General features: G+C 40.8%; 1 protein-coding gene across 2 annotated transcripts in view; it reads right to left on the bottom strand.

Moving 5' to 3' along the window:
* The window catches only part of GRHL2 (grainyhead like transcription factor 2), a 172,886-nt gene that overhangs the window by 92,400 nt on the left and 65,701 nt on the right, over window positions 1-14,785 (bottom strand). For both annotated transcript variants that reach the window (XM_043601492.1, XM_043601493.1), the window contains exons 5-6: window positions 3,842-3,897; window positions 578-734 (exon numbers count right to left, since the gene is read on the bottom strand). In XM_043601492.1, coding sequence (XP_043457427.1) covers window positions 578-734; window positions 3,842-3,897 — 213 coding nt within the window. The remainder of the gene's footprint in view (window positions 1-577; window positions 735-3,841; window positions 3,898-14,785) is intronic.

Here is a 14,785-nt window from a genome sequence, read left to right as displayed (position 1 = left end):
CCAGAAGCTGGTAGGCTTCCGGCACAGTTCCATTTCCCACAAACGGAACTAATACTCATGAATGTGAAAACTCCACCGAGTCACTCCTGGTAGGGATCATGTCATGCCTCACTTTACTCCTGAGGAAGCACCGGGCTGCAGAGGGGCTTTGTAAGCAAGTCGCAAAGGGTCCGGGGACACAGAATAAGTTGCAGCCTCCCTCGCAGAAGACAGCCGCAGCTCTTTCCTTGCCCACAAATAGGCTCCGACTTACAACTACCTGCTTGAAAAATTAAGATCAATTGATTGAACACAAGAACAACAACTAGGTAGCATAAAGGTAATGAAGGAAACCGGGAAAATCCCTTGGATACAGCCAGAAAGCATGTCTCAACCATGTCCCTCCCTGGGGTTTATTGGTTACTGATTAAAATGATAAACGGTAAGCCAGTAAGTTCTGTCCTGCTCCAACTCTCTGACATTTGTTCTGGAATTATTTATTTTGGAATTTTTTCCACACCCTCCCGCAAGATGAAGGAAGGCAGCGATTCCCTTCATCTGATCCCTCTGCGCTTTATTTGAGAAATAAGGATCATACCCTAACTTTGCTGATTGGGTGTCGGAAGCATTTGTTGTCTCCAGTCTCGCTGAGCGTTATGGCATAGAACTGTCCTTTGTTGAGGTAGGTCATGGGGCCCTCCCCCTGCTTCTGACGCAGAGACTTGGTAGCTTCCAGGGTGTATTGAAATGTGCCACTGTGAACAGAAAACAAACAGTGGTCAGATTCACTCACTTGGACACTTCTGCCTTCCTAATCAATTTCACATTGACAGCATTTTGTAGGAATATTAACCAATATTTACTCCATTTCAGAGACAAAACACAACATATGGCAAAGAGATGAGACCAGACCAAAGGTCATTGCTAATACAATGTATAGAGCATTTCTAATAGTGGCTCATAAACCAGATGGTTTAGAAGGAAGAGAAAAGTCCATGAGGAGCCTGTCCAATTACGTAAGGTTGTGCCAGAAGAATCTGTTAGGTCTTGGATGGCAGTCAGTAAGGCCTGAAGCTTAAGAATCGATAGAATTTGCCACTTTTATCCCAACAACAAGCCAAATGTGTGAAAGCTTTTGTTTAATTCATGCCTGTACCTAGACCTCTTTTTGTGCAACCAAGATGTTGCAAAATAGCTATATCCCACTTGAAAACATTTTGAAATGTGAAAACCTAAATGAAACTCAAACATTCACTATTGAGAATCTAGTTCCATAGCAGAAACTGGGTTTTTTTAGTTTTGGTTTTTTGTTTGTTTGCTTTCAAGACTGCAGAAAGAACTCATGAAAGGGTAACTGCTGTAAATCAGGAGTTTGCAAACAATGGTCCCCTGGCCAAATCTAGCTCACTGCCTATTGTTGTAAATAAAGTTTTATTGGAACACGACTACATTCATTCATTTATGTCTTGTCTATGGCTACTTTCATAACAGCAGGGTTTAGTACTTGTGACATATGGTGTGCCAAATCTAAAATATTTACTATCTAACCCATTGCAGAAAAAGTTTGCAGATCGCTGCTCTACATAATTTCCCTAATATATAAAAGCAAAATAAAATAAAAACACTGATTTTCCCAAATTTGGAGAATTTATCCATTATTTAAAGTAAACAACAGGTATGCACCACAATCTCTTTTGTTTAAGATGTCCATTCAGAAATATTTCTTTCTCCTACACTGCTGGATGGCCTATAGTGATAATCCAATAACCAATGTTTTGTGTATTTTTTTAAGCATCAAAAGCTCTTCACTGGGCCTATTGTTTTCTTAGCTCTTTAATTCAGTAGTCTTTGAAAAGCTGGATGTAAAAATGTGTCAAAGTTCACCTCTTAAAATGACCTACTTACAACATTATGGGGGACCCCTACTTTCTATGTTAAACATTTCGGCAATGTTTAATTTTTTGTAAGTTTTGTAAGGAGAAAGAAATGTGAAGGGCAAAACAATATTCCTCATTTCATGATAAAAACCTTACACTTAAACTGATAAACTAAGCAAATTCCGGAATATGTGTCTTAGAATTAGGTAGGAAATAAATCATTCAAGACAGAACCAATTTCACTGTCATTTTGCTTAGAAAAAGCAATTTCAGTACAGCCACTGAATCATAAAATTTGAGAGTTGGACAGGATATTAAGAATCACCTAGACCAGCAATTTGCAACTTGTCTAGGGCACAGACTTTGTTTAAAAAAAAAAAAAAAAATGAAGAAAGCTGTGAACTCTCTCTCCAGAAAAAAAGCACATATGAACAGAAATAGTTTTGAATCTAATTTTGGGGAGTTCGTGCCCCCTAAGCCTGTCTATTCATAACATAAGAAAAAAAAAACACCTTCCTCATTTCACAGCTGAAGACAGGCTGAGAAACTTGCTCACTCCAGTGGACAACGACAGCAGCAGAAAGAGAAGACAGGTCAAGTGACTGATAGGTCAATGTTCTTTTCACCAGCCAGACAGCTGACTACATGGTGATTTGGGCTTATAGCATGCAAATTATGCATGTATTTCCACATTTTAGAAGGTTATTTGGAACTCTTATCTTCCCCACCATGCCCCTTCCCCTCATGAACACCACACACCCAAATTCTGACTTGGACGATCTGGGGAGACCAAACGCGGAGTCTGAGGTTGAAGCAAGATCCTGAAGGATGAGGAGGACATTAGGCGGAAACAGAGAGAACAGAAGAGAGCCACACACATAAAAGCAAAAGGGGCAAGCAATACAGTAGAGGACAAGGTTTAAAGTAAAGGGACCAGCAGATAGAGGGCTCTGACTACCTTCATGAGTAACTTGTGTTTAATTCTGTCAGAAATCACTGGTAAGCTTTATAAACGGGAGAGAGATTCATTTCTTGCCCTTTTCTCCTATCTACAGACATGATCACGACCGAGGCCTTTGAACATCTGGCACCTCTACCTAGAATGTTCTTAATACTCCTTCTTTCCCTGGAAAACTCCTGCTAACAGTCCTTCAAGATGTGGCTCAAATGCCCCTTCCTGCAAGCTTTGGCCCACCCCCCACTCCTCCCAACCCGCATCACACACACAGGCCTGTAGGTCCTCTCAGCTTTCTGTTTATGTATCTCTGTGGCAGGACTCACCACTTACAATTTGTATTACAATTGTCCATCACTACACTTGTCCCCTCCAAGTCTACGGGCCTCTTGTAGGGAGACGGTGTATCTCATCCCCATCCCTCTCGCATGGCTTGTACACGGAGGGCACCAGAGTGTATGGAACCTGGTAGCTAAATACGTGCAAAGTGGAACAGAAGGAAGAAGAAAGTGTTGGCAGAAAGCTCACTTATATTTTTATAGTTCAGAACACGAATAAGAGTAAGTTGCAAGGGACAGGACAGGTAGAATAGGATATTCGGCACTTGGCGAGTATGATGAAAGTGTAGTAAGAAAGGTCAGGCAGATCTTTACCCCTCTAGGGTGGGTAGCTGGAGGATGGTTCCATCCTTAGCCACGATAGGAAATAAAAGCAGACCGATGAAAGAAGTGGAGAAGGAAGGAAAGAAAAAAAAAGGAAAGAAGGAAAGACAAAGAGTTCCATTTATTCACATGCTGTGTTGGAGCCCATGCGTCTGAGCTTTAGAGGATCACCCAAGAGGGGATATGTAACCAAAAGAACAGAGAAAGGGTCCGGGCCTCAGAATGTAGGTCAAGACTGGAAATAGCAATTTAGAAGTCATTGTAATAGAGAAAATAATTTTCTTTTAAAGGTTCAAAAGTATAACGTAGGGAGACATTTCAAGTGTTAGCAGTTCATCAGTTTCTAGGGGCATCTCCCGGGAGCCTACCTTGATGCCTGGTCGTACATGTACTCCTCAGCCCCAACGGAAGCACTCCGAAATTTCTGCAAAATTTATGAGTCATCAAAATTAAAACAAATAGGTAAGTCATCATGCAAAAGAAACAAAAAGTGACAAATGTATCCAAACTGTTAAATCCTCACTTCAGAAAGGAAAGTGACACATTTTTTAGTACTGTGTTTTCAACTACAATGAAAATAGTTGCCATTTGCGCACAGAACTCACATATCACCTGCACACTGAGAATTATGCTGGACAGAAAGGGTATTTCTGCTTTGCATATTATTCACATGTCCATATTCACACGTCCACAGGTGTTGCAAAAGTGTCTGCAGGTACTGGAACCTGTTTCTTCAAACATATAAAAACATCTCTTCCATTTTCTATCATTGCCAGTGCATATTCCAAAAATCATAAATTGTTTTTTTATTTACTTATTTTAAAAGGGAAGGACAGAGACAGAGAGAGAGAGCATGAACAGGGAAGGGGCAGGGAGGGAGAGAGAGAGAGAGAGAGAGAGAGAGGCAGACACAGATTCCAAAGCAAGCTCCAGCCTCCAAGCTGTCAGCACAGAGCCCGATAAGGGGCTCGAACTCACAAACCTCAAGATCATGACCTGAGCCAAAGTTGAAAGCTTAACTGACTGAGCCACCCAGGCATCCCAAATTCTAACATTTTAACCGGCTACCTGTATAAAATTGAGGCAAGTGCCATGTTTTCTGCATCTGCAAAATGCTTATTTACAGTGATTACATGGATAAATGTGTTAATAAAGTACTAAGTACAGTACTCGGTACATGGTGAACTCAATATATGTGTATTAAATTCTATTCTATAGTAATCACTTGACCATATTCAGTGCCCTTCTCTAAGATCATCTTTATCACAATATTTTAAGAGTACGTTTTGGAGGGAAACTCTAAGGCCTAGTATTATGCGTGAAGAAGCTTGGATCCAAGGATATCCAGTTGTTATTTAGTGCAAGCTGGAAGCACTTGGCTACATTTTAAAACCTTTTCAAAAGTAGATGTGCAAACACCCCCACTTGATCCTGAAGTGAATATAACAGGATGAAAAAGCACTTGGTTGACCACACACACCTGCTCCTCCCAATGTGACTTTTTTCTAGTGTCTCTTTCAAAATAACAACTTTCCTGCCTCTCTTTTCTCAGCCATAAGCTTCCATTCTTTGACCACAGCTCACCAGTTTCCTTCACAGGAAAGGGTTACTCACAGCTATTTTCCAAACTTTCTTCATGATCCTTAACCACCATCTCTAGAATTCACAATTTATAAGTAAAATATACAGGATACTTCTTTTTATGTTGTCTTATAAATTCCCTGGATCCAAGAAAATGGTTTTTGCCATCAAAGTGTATTTAAGTGCATCCTAGGAGCTTGTTGACTGGTTCAATAATTGTGACAAAGAATCAAAGATACAGATTTGCGTTTCTTTTGCAATCAATCAATCAATCAACAAAGCATTCAATGGGAATCTTCTGGAGCTCCACCGAAAGTTGGTTGAAGAGATGGGCAAATTCACATGAACAACAACCACAACAAATCAAAGTAAAATAGACCAAATGACTAAATGTGAAAGTCTATTTTGTTTTTTGGGTTTTTTTTAATTTTTTTTTCAACATTTATTTATTTTTGGGACAGAGAGAGACAGAGCATGAACGGGGGAGGGGCAGAGAGAGAGGGAGACACAGAATCGGAAACAGGCTCCAGGCTCTGAGCCATCAGCCCAGAGCCTGACGCGGGGCTCGAACTCACGGACCGCGAGATCGTGACCTGGCTGAAGTCGGACGCTTAACCGACTGCGCCACCCAGGCGCCCCTGTGAAAGTCTATTTTGAATCATTCATTCATCCATTCATCCATCCATCCATCCATTCGTCCATCCATCCATCCATTCAGGTGTCCTGGCTGGAAAAGCAAATAATGGGCGTTGCCAGGAAAGGAAGGTCAGCAAGATGACAGGACGATTTCGTAGAAATTGTGGAGACTGTTCTAACCCATGGAAGCTAAAGAGAGCTGGATCAATTGAAGGAATTGAGAAAAAGTAATCCAGGTGAAAGAAGACCAACATGAGTCAAGACAAAATGATGGCACAAATGTGGTGTCTACATGGGGACAAGGACACGGGTCTGATTTGATTATGAAGGGAGGACCTAAAAATCTAGGTTAAACATTTAGTTTCTCGGGCAACCGGCCATATTTTAAGTACTAAATTGCCATATGTGGCTAGTAGCTACCATATTGGAGCGAATACAGGAAAATTTCCATCACTGTAGGAAGTTCTATTGGCCAGGGCTGATCTACGAAAAGGTATTTATACTTAGTATAGTTAAGAATTAGAAAATTTTGGAGTAGGAGGGTAGCATGATAAAAAGGGCACTTAAAAAAGGGATAGAGGAAATGCATTTCCAAGGTCTCCTTTGAAGGAATATGCAGTAACCCATAACAATACGAATACAACTAATTCTGGTGGACCAGCATTAGTAAACACAGGCCTCAGTGAATTTATTGTTCATGCCACAGAATTCTGAAACCTGAGGACAGACTAGCCTACTAAGACACATTAAACTTATAAATTCTGTGGTTCTAGCCCCTCAGGTGATGTGAGAAGGTGTGATATACTACGACTGTTCAGACTCAAAGGGACTGCATGCTGACTAAAACACAGAATCTTACCCTAATAAGGCACATGTGAACAAGAACTATGAAAAAATAAAGACAGTAAACATGTTGCCAAAATGTCTAAGCTTACAACTTTATCCTTCATCATTTTATATTGTCTTTATAATTAAAAAAATTAAATGTGTGGTCCACCTGGAAAACATCATAATCCTTCATGAGACCCGATCACATTGATGGGTCATTACAGCCCTACCTGATTCAGTATGGAGAGTCATACCCAAAATGTTTGGGTCATTCTGGTTACAGTTACCAAGTTTCCACAACCGTTTGGAAATCTTTTCACATAATTTGTAGAATGCCCAAAGGCAAGCAGACAGCCAACAACACCGTACTTTACTGTGATTCGATGTGTGCATCTATACATTTCTTAATCATTTGGACTGAGAAAAAGGAGAGTAAAGAAGGTACAGTAACATATTTTTTTTTTAACTTTTTTTTTCAACGTTTATTTATTTTTGGGACAGAGAGAGACAGAGCATGAACAGGGGAGGGGCAGAGAGAGAGGGAGACACAGAATCGGAAACAGGCTCCAGGCTCTGAGCCATCAGCCCAGAGCCCGACGCGGGGCTCGAACTCACGGACCGGGAGATCGTGACCTGGCTGAAGTCGGACACTTAACCGACTGCGCCACCCAGGCGCCCCAGTAACATATATTTTAAAGACGACCCTGAAAGGACTCGAGATATCAGGCAATATTAGAATGTTACATTTAAATTTTGGATATTAGAATTCTACAATTTTTTTAGGTGGGAGGAAGGAGACGTCTGCTTAAGAGTCTACTGGAAAAAGACAAACGATTCGTCAACTGTCAGAAAAATAGATACTTTCTGCCTCCGTGTCTTTGATCAGCCACCAATTTCTTAGGTCTTATCATTCATTTATTCATTTATCCACTCTTTCAATAAAGACTGAGCATCTGCTTCGTGTCAGGCAGTGTGCTAGATGCTGTGGGTACCAAAGTGAGCACAAAGAGAAGAGGTGTGTGCTCTCATGAAACTTCCGGTCTACCAGAGGAAACATATTCGTTAAAAATACCATTCATTCAAAAAATCACAAAGTGGTGCCAGCACTCTGGAGAAGAGCAGCAGAGTTCTAGGAGAGCACAGCATGACTGAGAGAGTAAAAAATCAGTCCCAATGACAATCGGCCTTTGTGTACTACTTCTGGTGGCACACGGACAAGACCAACAACGTTTCCAACAGAAGCCCAGAAGACAGGAACACAGCTACGAAAGTGAATCCCACGTCTTCCTTCTAAGGAACTGCTGCTTTCTTCGCAAACGCATCCTCAGTCCTGCTTGGCTTATCTCATCTCCTGAACTATGGTTGCCCAATTTCCAGATTGCCTCAGTGACTTCTCATATCCAGTCCGGAGCTGGCTGTCACCTCCGTAATCCCTCTTTACACTTACCCGGTATAATCCCAAACACTATGAGGACCAACTCCCAAGTCTATGTTACAGAGTTGTTCCTAAGGGTCCCCTGCTGAAGCAGGCTAAATAAATGTAACTTTGATTGCAGATGTGTTCACGGTAGTTGCTGGTAGACTTAGATACAAAGAAAACTGACTCTACTAGAAACTGAAGGAAGAGGGCAGGGAAGGATTTCCTGAGGAAATCACACAGGAGGAAGGGTGTGGGAGGTGGCAAAGAATATTCTAGAACAGTGTTGTCCAAGAGAATTTAGTTTAAAGATGGAAGTCTTCTATATCTTCTTTGTCCAATACAGTAGCCACAAGTCACGTTGAACACTTAAAATGGTAGTTAGTGGGACTGAGAAACTAAATTCTTGATTTTATTTAATTTTCATTGCCACATGTGGCTAGTGGCTATGGCATTACACGGCACACTTCTAGAACATGGAGCAGCATGCACAAAGGTCCTGAGGGAAGAGGAAGTATTTCAGGTTCACAGAACCGAATGGAGCCCACAGCAGAGAGCACAAGGGGGAAAGAGGTAGAAGATGAGGTGGGAAAGGCAGAAGAGAAGCAGAATATGCAATGCCTTGTATACTCGTTAAAGATTTATATCTCAATCTTAAAAGCGATGGGATTTAAGCGGGGAGTGACATAATCAGATAAGCATTTTGAAAACACTATCCCTGGTACAGTGTACAAAAGCAGGCAGTATTATAGGCCAGAGAAACTGACAGATTGGGCCAGCATGGTGGAAGCAGAATGGAGAAAAATGGATTTGAGAAATGTGTAGAAATATTGATAGAATTGATAATGGATGGCGGGGGGGGGGGGCAAAATATCAAGAAATATCCTAGTTTCTTGAGAAACCAGGATGGTGGTGCTACCCACTAAGGTGGAAAACACAAGGAAAGACTACAGATCAGATTCAGGATAGATGGAGAGTCATACGCAGTGAGATATGAAGGTCTAGGGCAAAGAAGAGAGAACTGGGCTGGAGGAAAACATGTGAAAGCCTTTAGAGATACATGACAACTGAAGCTGCGGACATGAAGCCAAGAGCATTTTTAAGAGGAAAGAGTGATCAAAGTATCAAATGGTGCTGCAAAGTACCAGGTGTAACAGACAAGGGCTTCCATGGCCATTGTGTTCGGGAGGTGGGAAGACGACTGCTATCAATCTGAGTAACGGGTCATCCAATCACAGCAAATTTGACTACACACAGAGAAACCGAAATCTTCCTAAAGTATAAAATGTATATGCTAAGCGTTTTCCAAAATGTTGCTTGATGCAGAAACAAATGGATGTAATCAAAGGATAGAAATCTGATGGTACCGTATGCATTATATCAATATGTCTAAAATAAACATAGTAAAACCAAGTGCATTAATCACAAGTGAAACTATGTTCCAATTTAGTACTTGATTCAACATTTTTAAGACTTTTATCCTTAAAAAACATTTTTTTTTTATTTGAGTATAGTTGACACACAATGCTAAAGTAGTTTCAGGTGTCCAACATAGTGAGTGAACTTCTCTCTATATTATGCTACGGTCGCCACAAGTGTAGCTGCTATCTGTCACCGTAGGCTTTTACAGTATCGTTGACTATATTCCTTACGCTGTGCCTTTTATCCCCATGGCTTATTCATTCCATAACTGGAAGCCTGTATCTCCCACTCCCCTTCACCCATTTTGCCCATCTCTCCCACTCTCCTTCCCTCTGGCAACCAACAGTTTGTTCTCTGTATTTATAGATCTAATTCTGCTTTTCATTTGTTTACTCATTTGTTTTGTTTTTTAGATTCCAAAATGAGTGAAATCATATGGTGTTTGTCGTTCTCAGACTGACTTATTTCACTTAGCATTACACCCCCTAGGTCCATCCAGGTTGTTGCAAATGGCAAGATCGCATCTTTTTTTGTGATGGATTATTACTCCATGGTGTGTGTGCGTGTGCGTGTGTGTGTGTGTGTGTGTGCGTGTATACAAGATATACATATCTTTCTCTCTTTCTTTCTTACTCAAGTGTTATTCTTTAAATGTGTGGGAGGAAATGAGCTCCTAGTTAAAATATTAATCATGCTGGGGTGCCTGGGTGGCTCAGTCAGTGAAGCGTCCAACTTCAGCTCAGGCCACGTTCTCGTGGTTCATGAGTTCGAGCCCCACATTGGGCTCTGTGCTGACAGCTCAGAGACTGGAGCCTCCCTCAGATTCTGTGTCTTCCTCTCCCTCTGCCCCCTCTCCTGCTCATGCTCTTTCTCTCTCTCTCTCTCTCTCTCAAAAATAAATAAACATTAAGAAAAAACTGAAAAACAATTAATCCTACTGGACAGGGCTTAGATTCAGGATAACTTCCAGTTATCAGTCTACAGATGAATATAAAATCACTAACTAACCATCGCAGATCTATTGGGTATGACAAATAATCATTCCTTGTTTTCATTTCAGGATTCTCTGCAAACTATGTTAATTTGACAAGTAACATACCAAGGACTGAATTATTAAATACATGGTAGAAATATCTGGTGCTTGCCCATGTATATAGTTCTTCTCATTCCTAAGCACATGGCAGAACTAAACTTCTCAGCCCTCTTGCAGTTAGTTAGGTAAGACCATGTGACTAGTTCTAGCCAATGAAAGACGAACGGGAGTGATGCATGTCACTATCACGTCATAGTATTTACAAGTCAGTCTGCAATCTTCATGATCTCACTTCCCAAGCAGAGGGGCCCAGAGGCCACATATGAAGACAGGAATGCCATAAGATGGAGAGAATCTGGATTCCTGAGTCGTTAATTAGAAAGAGGTCTGCAGACATGTATCAGGATTCTTACTAATAAGAAATAAACTTTTAGTGTATTAAATCACTAAGACTCTGGTGCTCCTTTATTCATACAGGTAGATAGACTCATTTTAACTGACACAAAATTGTAGTACAGAATAAGCAAATTCTTCTTTCCATTTTGATTTTTTTTTTCAACATTTATTTATTTTTGGGACAGAGAGAGAGCATGAACGGGGGAGGGGCAGAGAGAGAGGGAGACACAGAATCGGAAACAGGCTCCAGGCTCCGAGCCATCAGCCCAGAGCCTGACGCGGGGCTCAAACTCACGGACCGCGAGATCGTGACCTGGCTGAAGTCGGACGCTTAACCAACTGCGCCACCCAGGCGCCCCTCCATTTTGATTTTTATTGACTGTACATATAATTTTTCTATAAAAACTCTTCTTTCCATGTCTTATACACCAATAGTAAGCTTCTACAGGACAGAAATCAAAGCAGCACCAGTAGAAGTAAATATTTACCAAATGTTCTTACAAAGGGACTGCACAATATAATAGCTAAAATCAATCCATTAAAGAACTTTTTAATGTTACCACTGTCTTAAAAAGCTCCCAGCCTCAGTTGAGCCAAACAGCTCACTTCTCTGATATCCACCTACACACACATACACACACACACATACAGAAGAATCAGTCTCTAATAAGGAGTGAAATTTGTAGGGCACCTGGCTCAGGCAATTAAGCATCTGACTCTTGATTTTGGCTCAGGTCACGATCATATTAGTGGGCTGGAGCCCCACATCGGGGCCCTGTGCTGACAGCATGGAGTCTGCTTGGGATTCTCTCTCTCTTTCCCTCTCTGTCTCTGCCCTTCCCGACTCACATGTGTGCTGCCTCTCAAAACAAATAAACATTTTTAAAAAATAAAATTTGCGGGGCACCTGGGTGGCTCAGTCACTTAAGCGGCCGACTTCAGCTCAGATCATGATCTTGCGGTTTGTGAGTTCGAGTGCCGTGTCAGGCCCTGTGCTGACAGCTCAGAGCCTGGAGCCTACTTTGGATTCTGTGTCTCCCCCTCTCTCTGCCCCTACTGTGCTCATGCTCTCTCAATAATAAACGTTAGAAAATTAAAAAAAAAAAAAAAAAGTAAACCCCCTCTCTTATATGTTATGAATTTCTCAATTAAGTTATATAACATTTTAAATAAATAAAATAAAATAAAATAAATAAAATAAAACAAAACAAAACAAAATAAAATAAAATAAAATAAAATAAAATAAAATAAAATAAAAATAAAATTTGCTAATTCAACAAGAGTCCCAGACATTTTAATAGTTTTCCTGAAAGAAGTACTAGATTTTAGACAAATTTTTCTTAGTGAAATTTACCTGGTGAAATTACTCACCTAATCTTAGAACCAGTTAGCAATGCCATGACTAAAGATAACAACAGATCCGATTCCATTTAATTTACATCAGATTTAAATACAATATACAACGTAAACACTGATTTCCAAGACTAGGAGGGCAGCTACACCAAAGGTCCTGAGAATAGTCTTCACGTTGAGTTTCATGTAAGTTACTTTCTCATTCCCTTCCAAATAAAACCCCAAATACAATAGTTTCCTTTCACAAGCCTCCTTATCTACAACACAAACACAAGTGATAACATACACCCCCAAACAGCATCATGGTTCTGTTGACATTGGGCCACCTCCGTGGACTCTTATGTGACTAATGGGAGATTTCCACACCCGCTGAGAAAAACCTCAGTGGCAAATTTTTAATGAAAAAGCATGTGCCCAACATTCCCATGTGAAGTAAGCTGCTTTTGCTTTCCTCGCTGAAACATCCCAACTGCCTGTGGGCAAATCATAAATATTCAATAATGCCAAAAAGCTTACAAGATCCCTGTTCAGTTAAAAAAAAAAAAAAAATGTCTGTTAACTATTTTAAGCAATATGGCCCAGGAAACTATGGAAGCTAACTTTAAGGCATTATTTTTTATTAGAAAGACATTGAAAGTTTGACTATAAAGCTACCAGAACTCAAGAAATATGGTAGCCTCTTAAGGGCAGGGGATTTATCATGTCTCACTCTGCTCTTCCCCGATTTCACACAGTACAGCAGGGACTCAGTGGTGACAGAGGGTCACCAGAGCAACTTGCCCACCTAACTCCCTATCGACACTGCAGAGAGCCAGTCCCTTTGGCTCTTCTGAAAGATAAGATACCGCTAATGACATTGACAGAGGACATGCAATTTTGAAAAAAAAGTTGGGGTGAGTCACTCCCTGTCTTTAGGAATGGAACCACACTGAGGGTTGGAAGGCCCCACACAGGTCCTGACGCCTGGCAGCCTGTGATGAGCCCCATCTCTACCACTTACCGCAGTATGACCATGGGCATAGGCCGGCTCCCTGTGCCTCAGTTTACTCACTTGGAAAACAGAGGTGACAAAAATAGTACACCCCTCATAGGATTTGGGTGAGGATTAAATGAGCAGAGCACATAGTAAGTAGGCCCATCAAATGTTTATTATTTTCAAATATTATGATTTAGGGTGCAATCTCAGCCTCAGGTGGTGGCATTTTGTCCCCGCGGCAACTAAACGGGCAGCAGGCTGCAAGCATCTGGCACACTGCCACGACATTGACTCCTCTTTAGGAAATTAGAAACCATCTGTTTCGCCTTCTGCCACAGTCTTTTATTGTCCTGGGCAGACTGAAAAATGGGAAGCCAATGACCATCATCTCAAACACAGGGGCATGGCTCCTAAATGTTGAAAAAGCTGACCTGAACCAATAGTAAAAAAAAAAAAAAATGCATTCGATATCCTGGGTCAAAAATTGGAGAACCCACAATTACATTCATTCTACAGAGATCCCAAGGCAACTAAATGGAGACAAGATGTCTTTTTAACAAATGGTGCTGGAGCAACTGGATAGCGATATGGAGAAAAAACAAAAAAAAAAATGGACCTCAACCCTTCCCTTACTCCATTACAAAAGTCACCTCAAAAATGGACGATAAACCTATATGTAAAGGTGAAACTATTAAAAACCTAGGGGAAAAAAGCAAAAGAAAATCTTTGCGACATTGGGTCATACCAAGACTTCTTAAAAAGTACATAAAAAGCATAAACTAGAAGAGAAAAAATTGATCAAGATTAAATACTGTTGCTCTTTGAAAGACACGGTTAAAACAACAACAACAACAAAAAAGGCTACCTACCGACCGTAAAACATACAACTGATTTCACATTATTTAAGGAACTCTTAACAATTTAATTAAAAGAAGACAGGTCACCATAAGCTAACTAACTTGGATGTAAATTAAATAAATAAAAAGAAAAAATAAAAAGAAGAAGACAGGTAACCCCATTTAAAAATTGGGTGAGGGGAGCCTGGGTGTTTTGGTCGGTTGGGCAGCTGGCTTCAGCTCAGGTCATGATCTCACGGTGCGGGAGTTCGAGCCCTACATGGGGCTCTGTGCTGACAGCTCAGAGCCTGAAGCCTGCTTCAGATTCTGCGTCTCCCTCTCTCTCTACCCCTCCCCCGCTCACACTCTGTCTTTCTGTCTCTCAAAAATAAATAAACATTAAAAAATTTTTAAATAAAAAAAAATTGGGCAAAACATTTGAACAGACTTTTCACAAAAGAAGTTGTAAGAATGGGCAAAGAAGCACATGAATGATGTTCAACACCACTAGACATCAGAGAAAAGCAAATTCAAACCACAATGAGACATCATCACATATCCACTAAAATAGCTCATGTTAGAAAGACTGACAATACCAAGTTTGGGCAAGGATGAGGAAAATGGAAACCCTCATGTACTACTGGTGAGAATGAAAATGGCATGGCCATCCTGTACAGCTGTATCTTATAAAGTTACACATACATTTACCCCATGACCTAGCAATTCTGGTCCTGGGTATTTACCCAGGAAATGAAAGCATACGTCCACATTAAAGCATACATGTAGGGGCGCCTGGTGGCTCAGTCGGTTAAGCGTCCGACTTCGGCTCAGGTC

The sequence above is a fragment of the Prionailurus bengalensis genome, chromosome F2 (genome assembly GCF_016509475.1).
Source record: "Prionailurus bengalensis isolate Pbe53 chromosome F2, Fcat_Pben_1.1_paternal_pri, whole genome shotgun sequence".
In the NCBI taxonomy this organism is placed as follows: domain Eukaryota; kingdom Metazoa; phylum Chordata; class Mammalia; order Carnivora; family Felidae; genus Prionailurus; species Prionailurus bengalensis.
Note: the sequence above shows the minus strand (reverse complement) of the source record. Positions and strands in the feature narration are given on the sequence as shown.